At 39.6% G+C, this 12,427-nt stretch overlaps 1 protein-coding gene across 1 annotated transcript in view; it reads left to right on the top strand.

Annotated features, from left to right (window-relative positions):
- DYNC1H1 (dynein, cytoplasmic 1, heavy chain 1) overlaps nt 1-12,427 on the top strand; it is a 43,777-nt gene that overhangs the window by 26,948 nt on the left and 4,402 nt on the right. Inside the window, 23 exon segments of the mRNA XM_009998026.1 lie at nt 1-24; nt 151-271; nt 834-1,029; nt 1,667-1,784; nt 2,753-2,968; nt 3,518-3,730; nt 3,924-4,051; nt 4,474-4,627; nt 5,400-5,546; nt 5,628-5,778; nt 5,968-6,221; nt 6,390-6,524; nt 6,616-6,710; nt 6,805-6,979; nt 8,373-8,448; nt 9,569-9,729; nt 9,992-10,103; nt 10,185-10,245; nt 10,624-10,747; nt 11,024-11,137; nt 11,397-11,567; nt 11,774-11,991; nt 12,238-12,341. The exon segment at nt 1-24 is cut by the window's left edge and continues 12 nt beyond it. Coding sequence (XP_009996328.1) covers nt 1-24; nt 151-271; nt 834-1,029; nt 1,667-1,784; nt 2,753-2,968; nt 3,518-3,730; nt 3,924-4,051; nt 4,474-4,627; nt 5,400-5,546; nt 5,628-5,778; nt 5,968-6,221; nt 6,390-6,524; nt 6,616-6,710; nt 6,805-6,979; nt 8,373-8,448; nt 9,569-9,729; nt 9,992-10,103; nt 10,185-10,245; nt 10,624-10,747; nt 11,024-11,137; nt 11,397-11,567; nt 11,774-11,991; nt 12,238-12,341 — 3,268 coding nt within the window.

Below are 12,427 nucleotides of genomic sequence, written 5' to 3'. Positions count from 1 at the left end.
CAGCAGGAAGCTGAGAAGAAAAAGGTAAACATTTTTCTTAAGTCCCTGTGCATAGTACATATTTTTATTTTCCAAACAGAGCCTGTAGAGCAAGTACTGGAAGTTGTTCAACTTCTAAAAAGCAAATTTGTGTATGAAACTTCGTCCTAGGTCATGAGCCAGGAGATTCAGGAACAGCTGCACAAGCAGCAGGAGGTCATTGCAGACAAGCAGATGAGTGTGAAAGAAGATCTTGACAAGGTGGAACCTGCTGTCATTGAAGCCCAGAACGGTATGTTAGCACCTGAAGAGAGCACACTATGGAATTGGATCTAAAAACTGCCACAGTCTGTGGGAATGCATTTTTGTGCAGTCTTGAGTTGGTCCTGCCTAGTGAAAGTGTAAACTCTTAACATGGAGCTGAACAGTGTTGAAGAAATCCTAATCTTTGAGCTCTGATTTTGTGCTGTTTGTTGTACTGATCTGATACCTGATGTTTGTGGCTTCGTTTCTGGCAGACCAATCTAGTTAAGTTATTCAATGTATATATTCATAAAGAAACCTCATAATCAGACTGCTGATGCCTTATTACTGCACAGACAGCATAAAATCAAGCTGGATAGAGGAGTCATTGCTTATAATAAAGCTTTAAGTGAATCATTTTTAGGCAGCAGAGTAAGTTGCTTGTGGATAGTTGGCAAGTTGACATTCAGAAAAGTTTATCTTGTGATGCAGTTCTCTGAATGTTATCCCCTTTTTGAGATGAAGCATTTTTACTAATCCAGGGTTCTTCCATGGTCTTCACTAACTGTTTCCTTCCCAATCACATTTGTCACCTGTCTGGCACTGCTTAGCTGTGAAGTCAATAAAGAAGCAGCATCTGGTAGAGGTCCGTTCTATGGCTAATCCACCTGCAGCAGTGAAGCTGGCATTGGAGTCCATCTGCCTGCTGCTGGGTGAAAGTACAACTGACTGGAAACAAATACGCTCCATCATCATGAGAGAGAACTTCATTCCAACCATTGTTAACTTCTCTGCTGAGGAAATCAGGTAGTGTGAATTATTTATGTGAATAAGCTATTCACAGAGATATGGAAGTTTTTAATTGGTCTTTTCTCTGTGTGATTCCTTCAGTAGCTCTTGACAACTTTTGAGACTAGTTTAATCCTGCATGTAGTGAATGTGTAGGTGATACAGGAAGCAGATTACTGAAGCATGGATGTCTCATGCAAAAAAGGCAAAACAGCTGCTGTTGGGTAACTTCAAGGTGCAGTTGTAAAGCAGTGTGTGGCTGTCCAAAGCCACGGTATTAGTTGAAAGTAGTTATGCAGCAATAATGGACCAGGCAGCTGAAGGCTTTATCCAAGCTGACCTTCTAGCTGGCTCTGAATCTAAGCAGGAGGTCAGAGTAGGGATCTCCTGAATTCCCCTCAAACCTGACGTTTTTCTGAGCAGAGTTAAGCAATGGGTGAGTGATATATTCTGTAATACTCGTGAATGCCTTTTTATCACCCATAACATGTGATTTCTGAAACAACATCTTGAACTAATTTCAACCTCTCAGATATCAGTCAGCAAAAGTGCTAGAGGGTGTTCATGTCAACTGTGGAAGACAGGAAGATAAAGAGCAACCTCTGTGCTGACATACAGTGTGCTCATGCTATCTCTAAAAACCTTTCCCTTGCAGTGATGCCATCCGGGAGAAGATGAAGAAAAACTACCTGTCAAATCCAAGTTACAACTATGAAATTGTAAACAGAGCATCATTGGCCTGTGGGCCCATGGTGAAGTGGGCAATTGCACAGGTAAAGTCAGTCCTGTGAGAAGGCAAATGCAAGATGAAAGAGTGAACCTGACATCATCTGACAGTGTCTAACGGCTTTGAATTTGGCTCTATACAACTAAACCTAGCAGGCTATTTTGCTTCAAAGAGATGGGTAGAAGGTTCAGATTAATGCTTCTAGGCTCTGTAGTACTGTTCAGAGAATTAATGGCTGGTTGTGATACTGCTTTTTGCACCAAAAACTTTTAAGTACACAACAGCTGATCCTGTCTGTGTGTAGTGTCGTTCTACAGGGCAATGCAGTTCTCAGCTGGAAAATGCAATCCTTGTAACAAAAGTTATGCAGTCACTGTCTTGCATCAGAGTGGGGCAAGCTCACAGGCAGCTATGTTAAGGTCTTTTAGGCAGACTTTTAAATCCTTGACTGGTTTCCTTAAGGAACAGGCTTTGCGGAAGATGACCCTGAACTGAGATATCCAAGGATGATTTCACTTGCTCTTTTGGTGTTCAGTACAAGCAGTATGCTTGCCTTGTTAACAGTGCCTGCTATGAATGGTGTGACGTATAGAGATTGTTCAGCTCGGATCTTACCAATACATCCTATCCTAATTGTTCTGTGGCTTGGCTATACTAAATTCTTTACTAAGAAAGGCAGATTAACTCATAGACACCCAATCAAGTATTTACGCAGAACAGTGCTGTACACTATTTAGTGTGGTCTCAGGCTTTCAGATTACTTCTGGAAAGTCTACAGAGCAGTAAAAGTGCCTTCCAAAAAGCAATTACATTTGTGTCTGGGTCTGGCTTAAGCTAGAGTCCTAGTGATTCATAAAGAATCCTAAGTTTCTGTTAAGTAGCTATAAGTTTCTACACAGTTCCTAAGTACCTAAGCTTGAAAAGATGCAATTGAATACTATATCCGTGAATGCTGTGGTTCTTGTTAACACGTGTCATTTTAGAAAGTATAAAGGGCCTGTTTAATGTTTGCAGCTGAACTATGCTGATATGTTGAAAAGAGTGGAACCTCTACGCAATGAACTGCAGAAGCTGGAGGATGATGCCAAAGACAACCAGCAGAAAGCAAATGAAGTAGAGCAGATGATTCGTGATCTTGAGGCCAGTATTGCCCGTTACAAAGAAGAATATGCAGTACTGATTTCAGAGGCTCAAGCCATTAAGGCAGACTTGGCTGCTGTAGAAGCAAAAGTAAGACTTACATTTATATATTGGTAATTTTCCAATCTTTAACAGTCAGAAATTGAACCATTCTTCAAACTTGTGAGCAGGCTTTGTTACTTGCCCTGTGCAGTGCATCTGAGCTGTTTGGTTCATCCCTGCATCTCACAAACTTCTTAAGCTACTGCAACCTGGTGGGAGTTACAGAAATACCAGCTCATGTTGCCAATTGATTAATGAAACAGTTCACATAGGCTTAATTAAGCGGAAAGCCTTTGGAAACAGACATGGTTGTGATTGTAATGATTTTGATGCTGGCAGGGGGGAAGCATTTCTCAGTGTACTCGATCTAATTACTAGCACGTTGCTACTATGCCAGCACTCACACTTTTAAATTCTTCCAAGTAACAGTTGAATACCAGCATAATAAATTAACACTGAAGTGAAGAAATACAAACTTAATTTCATTCTTAGCTTTTAAATTCAACTCAGGCCTTGAGTCAATGTAAGTGTCCCCAGAGACATTTAGTCCTGTAGCAATTTGTCATCTGAATAGACAGCTTCACTGCTTATTTCTAGGTAAACCGTAGCACAGCTCTTCTGAAGAGTCTTTCTGCGGAACGTGAAAGGTGGGAGAAGACAAGTGAAACATTCAAGAACCAGATGTCCACTATTGCAGGAGACTGCTTACTTTCAGGAGCTTTCATTGCCTATGCTGGCTACTTTGATCAGCAGATGCGTCAGAATCTGTTCACTACATGGTCTCACCATTTGCAGCAAGCAAATATCCAGGTAAAGTTATGGTCCTGATATGTTAACCATCAATCAACTTACTGCAACAGTTAAAAGACATTTTAAGATGGCTAAGCAAAGAACTGAGCTATTGGAAAGGAATACTTTGCAGAGCTGCATTTACTCAAAACATCTTAATCAGCTAGTTGAGGAATCTCTAGTCCAAGACTTTAACTGTATGTTCTTCTTGCAGTTCCGTACAGACATTGCCAGGACAGAGTACCTTTCCAACGCGGATGAGCGGCTTCGCTGGCAAGCAAGTTCTCTGCCTGCAGATGACCTGTGCACTGAAAATGCCATCATGCTCAAGCGGTTTAATAGGTATTTCATTCTAAGATGTATAATTTCCAAGCAGCATTCTTGCAGCAGGCAGGGCTTTGCACCTATCAGAGAGTCATGTTAGCTTTCAAAGCACTGCTTTACTGTCGTGAGAGCTTCCAGTGTTTGTAAAAGCTTCTCAACCGTGCGTAAACATGAAAACTCTCATTCGTCTTTGCTTGCCTTTTTTGTTATGCTTTGCTGTTAAGATACGTTGGCTTGAAATGAAGCTGTTTTTGTAGTCCTGATACAGACTTACCTTTCAAAACTGAACTGAACAAAGTCATTGAACTTGGCCAACTTATTCCTTCAATATACAAGCTTTTAGAGTTGATACTAATAATGCAACCTAAAGTCATAAAAACTGCTTAGATGTTGTCTGCAGTCAAAATACAAATAATGAAAGTGTTTTATTACTAACTTAGGTATCCATTGATCATTGATCCCTCCGGGCAAGCTACAGAGTTTATCATGAATGAATATAAAGACCGTAAGATAACTCGTACGAGTTTCTTGGATGATGCTTTCAGGAAGAACTTGGAAAGTGCCTTGAGATTTGGTAACCCACTTCTGGTACAGGTTAGTTGCAGTATCATGGAGAAATTCTTGAATTCTGCACTGTGTACTAGAGAATTTGCTGCTGTTCTGTTAGTAAGATGCAAGCAACTTTATTTTCAAACCGTAATTTGACAAGTAAACTACTACTGAATGATGTGTGCGGTGTTAGTCCCCAGAAAGTATTAGTGAGATACACAGTCAAAATATTTCCTTTTTCCACCATTGTAAGATCGAATGCTTTTATTTTCAAATGATCTTTCTTTACTTCCACTCTATAAAATGACTAGCAACTTGTCTGTTCCGTTGTTCCCATATGGTATTTCAAGTAGTGGTTAATAGTAGCTAATATGGCTAGCTAACTAGAATTAAATCTGTTCTGAGCAGCAAGAAGTTTCAGTAATACAGAGAAATAGGCAACAATAGGAACAGCTGACTTTCACTGGAGATGGTTATATTTCTTGTTTTCTTGTATGGAAATAGGAGAACAAAGGATTATCTCACAGATGAGATCAGTAACTGTTGCTTATGCTGCTTAGAATAGGGTTTATTATGCATTAGAACCAGCACACTAATAATGCTCCCCTTCTGAGATTTTGTATGGCAGTAGCCTAAACTCTGTGCTTGCGTGTAGCTCAGCTATAAATCCAAAGTGAAAATACATTCTAAATGCAATTCATATTCAAAACTAACTGCAAATTAATTGCTTTCAGAGCCTTAAGCCTCAATTGGATCTGGATTTTTAGCTTGTGACATTTGCAAGAAACAGAATCTCTTAACACATCTTTGCTTCTAGGATGTGGAGAGCTATGATCCAGTTCTGAATCCTGTTCTGAATCGTGAAGTCCGGAGAACTGGAGGCAGAGTTCTGATTACTCTAGGAGACCAAGATATTGATTTGTCACCATCCTTTGTTATCTTCCTCTCCACCAGAGACCCAACAGTAAGTAAAACAAAAGGCTGCGCTGTTTGTAGAAATGGTCTGTCAGAGATCTGAGAAAGCTTTTCATGTTTCTTGTGATAGGTTGAATTCCCACCAGACCTCTGCTCTCGTGTTACATTTGTGAACTTCACAGTAACTCGCAGCAGCTTACAGAGCCAGTGTCTGAATGAAGTCCTGAAAGCTGAAAGACCAGATGTTGATGAAAAACGCTCTGACCTCCTCAAGCTTCAGGGTATGCTTACCCAAAATAAAGCCACTTCCTCCTGTTCTAAAAAAATATAGTGGTTTAATATAGCTGTAGAAATGCACAGTGAAATATCTTTATAGCTGAAACTCTTGCTTTCAGGATGTTCAGTGGCAAATAATTCTAAAAAACTAGTACATCTATACAATATGTAACTGAACTTTTCTTGTGATGAAGGTGAATTTCAGCTGCGCTTGCGTCAGTTAGAAAAATCCCTACTACAAGCGCTTAATGAAGTGAAGGGACGTATCCTGGATGATGACACCATCATTACTACTCTTGAGAACCTGAAGAGGGAAGCAGCAGAGGTCACCAGAAAAGTAGAAGAGACTGATATTGTCATGCAGGAAGTGGAGACTGTTTCTCAGCAGTACTTGCCTCTTTCTACAGCATGCAGCAGTATCTACTTTACCATGGAGTCACTGAAACAGGTAGGATGAGTTCTTCCTACTTGAAGCTTCATATATTTTCTCTTCAAAGCTAAATAGTCACTGCTTAATTCCAGCCCTGGCTCCTCTGTTGCAGTTTGGTAGGCATAAGCCACTGAACAGCAAACAGCAGAACTCTAGAAAGAAAAAACAAACTCTTTTTTCTTTCAGATACATTTCCTGTACCAGTACTCTCTGCAGTTCTTCTTGGACATCTATCACAATGTCTTGTATGAGAACCCGAATCTGAAGGGAATTACAGACCATACTCATCGTCTGTCAATCATCACAAAGGATCTCTTTCAGGTTAAATTTTTTAATAAGTAAATGTGAATTTTTAATAATTTTGAAGAAGAGTTCAAGGCTTCTTATGCTAACTTCACTATTTTGTTGGTAGGTGGCCTTCAATAGGGTGGCTCGTGGCATGCTGCATCAAGATCATATAACATTTGCTATGTTGCTGGCCCGGATTAAACTCAAAGGAACTATTGGGTAAACATCTGTTCTCTTACTTCACCTCAGTTGGAAAAGGGGAGGGGTGTCTTGAAGACATCTAGCTAAAGTCTTATTTTCCCCTTAACATTAGGGAGCCTACATATGATGCAGAATTCCAGCATTTCTTGAGAGGAAAGGAGATTGTACTAAACACCTCATCCCTCCCAAAAATCAATGGTTTGACTATAGAGCAAACAGAAGCAATGATGAGGTTGAGCTGCCTTCCTGCATTTAAGGACCTTGTTTCAAAAGTTCAAGCTGATGAGGTAGGTGTTGGCTAGGGTTTGTTTCTGCACTGAATTACCTGATAAAACTTTATAGGTGTCTGCTTTAGGAACGTCATGCTTACAAGTAAGCTCTCCTAGAATGAGAAAGGGAGGCCTTAGAGACCACTAGTAACTGGAACATGGAAATTAATGTTCTTACTTTATCTGTAATCAGGCTATGAAACTTGAGTTGTAAATACCAACATTGTTCATCTTTCAGCCTTGGAAGCAGCTTCACCATTCATCTGACTTTGCAGTCAGTTTTGGTTCTTGTGGTAGCAGAAAATGTGATACTAGATGTTTTTTGCTGCATAACTAGTATGTGATAATTATGCAACAGAGAGGAGCAGCCCTAGACGTATGTGACATTGTTACAGTGGGCTCTTGGCCATTACTAATTGGAATAAATTTGGATAGTGCTGAGCTGCTGAACACATTGCTCCTTTTCATGACCTAAGTGTTCTAAGAACACATCTGTGTCCTGACTGTGAAACCTTACGTTCCAAAATATGTCCGTATCTTAAATAGCACTTGTGTGGTTGCCCTGTCTGGTTTTTATAATAAAACTTACTGCATCTAATTGTCCTCAAACACTTCAGCCTGGGGTAAAATAATGTCTAACTTGGGCTGGGACTTGGTAGAGATCTGTAGAATCGGGTGCTGGAGGCAATGCAGAATTCAGGGATATCAGTGAAATTATTTAATCCATATAAAGAAAGCATAATTTGAGTTATACATTGAATTTTTGTTTTTAAAAAAACAGAACTTGGGTAAATTAATTGAAGAAAAATAAGTCAGAAATGTACTAAGTGTGCTGGTCAGATTGCAGTCTTGCTTAGGAGAAGATGCATATGAAATGCTCTAACCATTTATATCTAGACGCCTTGGAAAAGACCAAACTGTGTTGAGTTTTGGACAATACTTGGGGCTAAGTGTAATCTTTGACTTACTTAATTTCATTAATACAATAGTGCTTCTCTTGAACAATGTTACTCCTGTCTTATTTCTCATAGATAGAAGTTCAAATGCTTTATCTGGTACTCAATCTAAATTTTTATTCTGAAGACAGATTATAAGATATGAGCATTAAATGGGGAAGATCTTACAAACTTGTGCATCTCATTGTTTAAACATTTAGCTCCTTACTAGAATTTTTAAAGATTTGTTTGCAAATCCAAAACTAGTAGAGCTTGGAGTGTCCCAACTTCAGCCATATCCTAGCAATGTTTCCTGCTGTTTTTTTTTGCTGAACACTTCTGCATTGCATCAGTTCTAGATTTTAAGGCTGTGATTGATGATCTCTGTTGCGCCGTGAACAGGACCTGCACCTGGCGGCAGATTTATGGTGCCATGAAACTCTGTTTTAATTTTTTTGCATTTTCTCTCAATATAGCAATTCTGTATCTGGCTGGATAGCAGTTCACCAGAGCAGACTGTACCATACCTTTGGACTGAAGAAAAACCTGCAAGTAAGTTACATTGCACTGTTGTCCACACCAATCCTACAATACTGATTTTAATCAAAGTAGAATTCCTGATTTTAAAGCAATTCTAAAGTAGAATTTTAATATGGACCTTAAACACAGTGTCTGGGCCCTGTCATAAAGTTGGGATTGTGGAAGAACCTAAAGTCTGGTGGGGTTGGTTGCTCTGTTTAAAAAAAGAAAACAAACCACTCACAACTTCTTAAAGCAATAGTCACTACGCTTGGTTCCTGCACCTTAGCCTGTGAATCAGGCTTCAACTGAGGATGAAACATACTTCCGCAGTCTCATCAGATTGCATAACAGTTTGGATTAACCTGGAGGCAGCTCAATACTCTAAAAAGCTCCAAGAGACAGATTTTCTGAGGACAGGGCTGCTCTGCTAAAATGCTTCTTCCTGCAGTTGTGTCTGAGCAGAAATCTTAATTCTTGCTACATTAGTTAGCGCTAATCTGTTAAGAGTTAGAACTTGAGGGTAACTGTTGGCCTTCAGCTCCTCCTTGGTCTGTAAGGTAATGTTAGGAAGTGTTTGCCCTTTGTGATCATTCAGGACTCATTCCTATATATTGCTTTCTAAATTAACAATTCTTAGCTTGTGTTCACTGCTACCATAAAGCTGCTTGACTGTTAACTGAGCAGCTCTAGGTTATCTATCCTGTCCATGCTACACAAGCATACAATACTTCAGAATCTAGCAGAACTGCAGATTATTGAATGGGTGAGAAGATATGAAGAGATCTTTTGTCCCTGGAAGTTAATCACTTCATGGCAATACTTCTAGACTGTAGGTTGTGTAAACCAGTAACTTACCAGTAGACTCTTGTCAAGATAGGCTTTCAAAGGGCTACAATATGAGCATTTGAGCAGGTAATTAAAATGTTGCAGAAGACAAGCCAGATGAAGATGGTTTATTTTGACTGTCAAAGTAAAGACAGAACATAAGCATTCCATTAATAAGTTGCAACAGATCTTTCAAAGCTATAATTAGCTCTCTAAACACCTGTTTTTCAGAACGAGATGGGAAAACCTGAATGGAGAATTGGAAAGGGGAAGGTGTTGAGGATTATTTTCTACCTGTCCATTTAATCCTGTCTCTCCTTTTCAGCTCCTATTGGACAGGCCATTCATCGCTTGCTTCTGATCCAGGCCTTCCGTCCAGATCGTTTGTTGGCAATGGCACATGCCTTTGTTTCAACAAATCTTGGAGAGTCTTTCATGTCCATCATGGAGCAGCCTTTAGATCTGACACACATCGTAGATACAGAGGTAACCTATTTGGTTTTTTGAAAGGCTGAAATCCTGAGGTAATGCTCAGTGCCGCCTTGCATAAGCTCCATTGTGAGTTAAGCAGTCCACAGGCACATTTCTTCAACTTGCCCTTCTCCCCGAGCTGTGAAGATTAATTTGTTTATGTAAAACTAGGAGTAGCATAATGTCTTTAGCTGGCCACAGGGAAGCAAAACAGAACTCACTGTATTCTTGTATTCAAGCAACTGATTTGTATCCTTTTAAATTTCTTGGACAATAGGTGAAGCCTAATACCCCTGTGCTGATGTGCTCAGTGCCTGGTTATGATGCCAGTGGTCATGTTGAAGACCTTGCAGCTGAGCAGAACACACAGATTACTTCTATTGCTATTGGTAAGAATATACCATATTTCATCATCTAAGAATACATGAAATTGTTAGCAGTGTGAGCTTTAGCAACCTTCTGTCTTTTAGGTTCTGCTGAAGGATTTAATCAAGCAGATAAAGCAATAAACACAGCTGTGAAATCTGGAAGGTAAGTTCTATCTCCTTTTAACCTTCCACTAAACAGTATTCTAGCTAAAATGGGCAGGAGGAGGCAGGAAATAATCTATAAGCTAAATAGGTGAAACTGGTTTAAAAAAACCAAAAAACAGGACTGTCTTTTGAACTGAAGTTTGGAACAGCTGTTCATAACTGATGTTTGATTTAAATATTTTCAGGAGAAGTCAGTTGTATCTGCAGAACAGAAAGTTAGCCCATTTACAGTAGTCAGTAGCTGATTCTCTGCAGAAGACAGGTTTTGAAGGGGGAAAATATGTAACATTAATATCATATCCTGTTGTTCTTTGAAGTGATTACAGCCAGGATCCATAGGCTGTACACTAAAAAGCACTTTTTCAAAACTTCACAGATGGGTAATGCTGAAGAATGTTCACCTGGCTCCAGGCTGGCTTATGCAACTAGAAAAAAAATTACATTCCCTACAACCCCATGCTTGCTTCAGACTCTTCCTTACCATGGAGATAAATCCAAAGGTAACGTTGATCTGAGAAGGTTTTCCTATTACTGCCTTTCTACATTAAAGAAGAATACGTGCTTGTCTGGGTAGTTACTACCCTTGGTGTCTGGTAACTTAATTGTAGCTAAAAACTTCATACCACTCCTTTTGCAGTTTCCCCTGGCCTCCCAAAGAAAGGCAGGATTTCATTGGGTGTGCTCCCAGTGAGGTTTTTTAATCAAATGCAAAACGTGCATTAGATGAGGGATTTAGTTTGAAGGCTAAAGGTGTTGGATTCATTGATCTTTTCTAGGTACCAGTGAATTTGTTACGTGCTGGCAGAATCTTCGTGTTTGAACCTCCTCCTGGTGTAAAGGCAAACATGCTGAGGACTTTCAGTAGCATTCCAGTTTCTAGAATGTGCAAGGTAAGGCTGTGGCTTGTGTGGATGAAAGGAGGTGTCAGAATGTGTGTGTTAAAACCTTTCCTTAAAAAGATGGTAAAACTTCAGCTTCTAAGATGTAGATAGAATGTTTTGTTCTCACAGAAGTAAAGCTGTAGTTGTTCCTTCTGTTGGTAGGTTTTTATAGCAACCTAGATTTAAATCTGGTCTTTTCTAACCTTTTAGCAAGCTTTGATTATCAGTTCACATGCTAAATGTATTTTTTTTTCTCTCCACTTCCCAGTCTCCAAATGAGCGGGCTCGTTTGTATTTCCTCCTTGCCTGGTTCCATGCCATTATCCAGGAGCGTCTGCGCTATGCTCCGTTGGGTTGGTCCAAGAAGTACGAATTTGGAGAATCTGATCTGAGATCTGCTTGTGACACAGTAGATACATGGCTGGATGATACAGCAAAGGCAAGTAGTTTTGTGTACTTAGGTATAAGTAGTACTCTAGATTGCTTAGGATCTTCAATGAGGCAGTCTGTGCTGGAAACAGTAAGTTAGATGAGTAGGCTGAAATAACCTGGTGTCAATTGACCTTAAGTTCTTGAATGTAATTCCTGTATCAGAGAAGTGGAAAGGATTGTTTTGTGCTAATTACATCACATTTTTTTTGACAGGGCCGCCAAAACATCTCTCCTGATAAAATCCCCTGGTCTGCATTAAAGACACTGATGGCACAGTCTATCTACGGGGGTCGCATCGATAATGAATTTGATCAGCGCCTGTTAAACACTTTCTTGGAACGTCTGTTCACTACTTTAAGTTTTGATAGTGAGTTCAAGCTGGCTTGCAAAGTTGATGGACACAAAGACATTCAGATGCCAGATGGAATCAGGTATCATTTTTTCCTTATTCTAGCCTCTATTGTACAACTTTGCTTTTTAAAAATTAAAATAAAACGGCTCAAAAACCCACAACAGAAAAAACGACATCAAAACAACAACAAAACAAACAAACAAAACCCCTAACTTCTATCTCTGTGCTGGAATTTAGCTGTTTAAACATCTATTTCAAGCAAAGAATTACCTTGCCATTCTAACAGGGGAAGCCTTCTAATGAATATTAAAACTCTGACTTGCAGGCGTGAAGAATTTGTCCAGTGGGTTGAGATGCTGCCAGATACACAAACACCATCATGGCTGGGCCTGCCAAACAATGCAGAGAAAGTTCTTCTCACAACACAAGGTAAAATCAGAACTATAACAATGTCTTGCATAGATTACCAGACCATCATTTTAAAGAAAAGGCAGAAGAGAAATAGAAATCCTGCT

This window comes from Chaetura pelagica, unplaced genomic scaffold, assembly GCF_000747805.2.
Source record: "Chaetura pelagica isolate M959 unplaced genomic scaffold, ChaPel_1.0 scaffold354, whole genome shotgun sequence".
Lineage (NCBI taxonomy): Eukaryota > Metazoa > Chordata > Aves > Apodiformes > Apodidae > Chaetura > Chaetura pelagica.
Note: the sequence above shows the minus strand (reverse complement) of the source record. Positions and strands in the feature narration are given on the sequence as shown.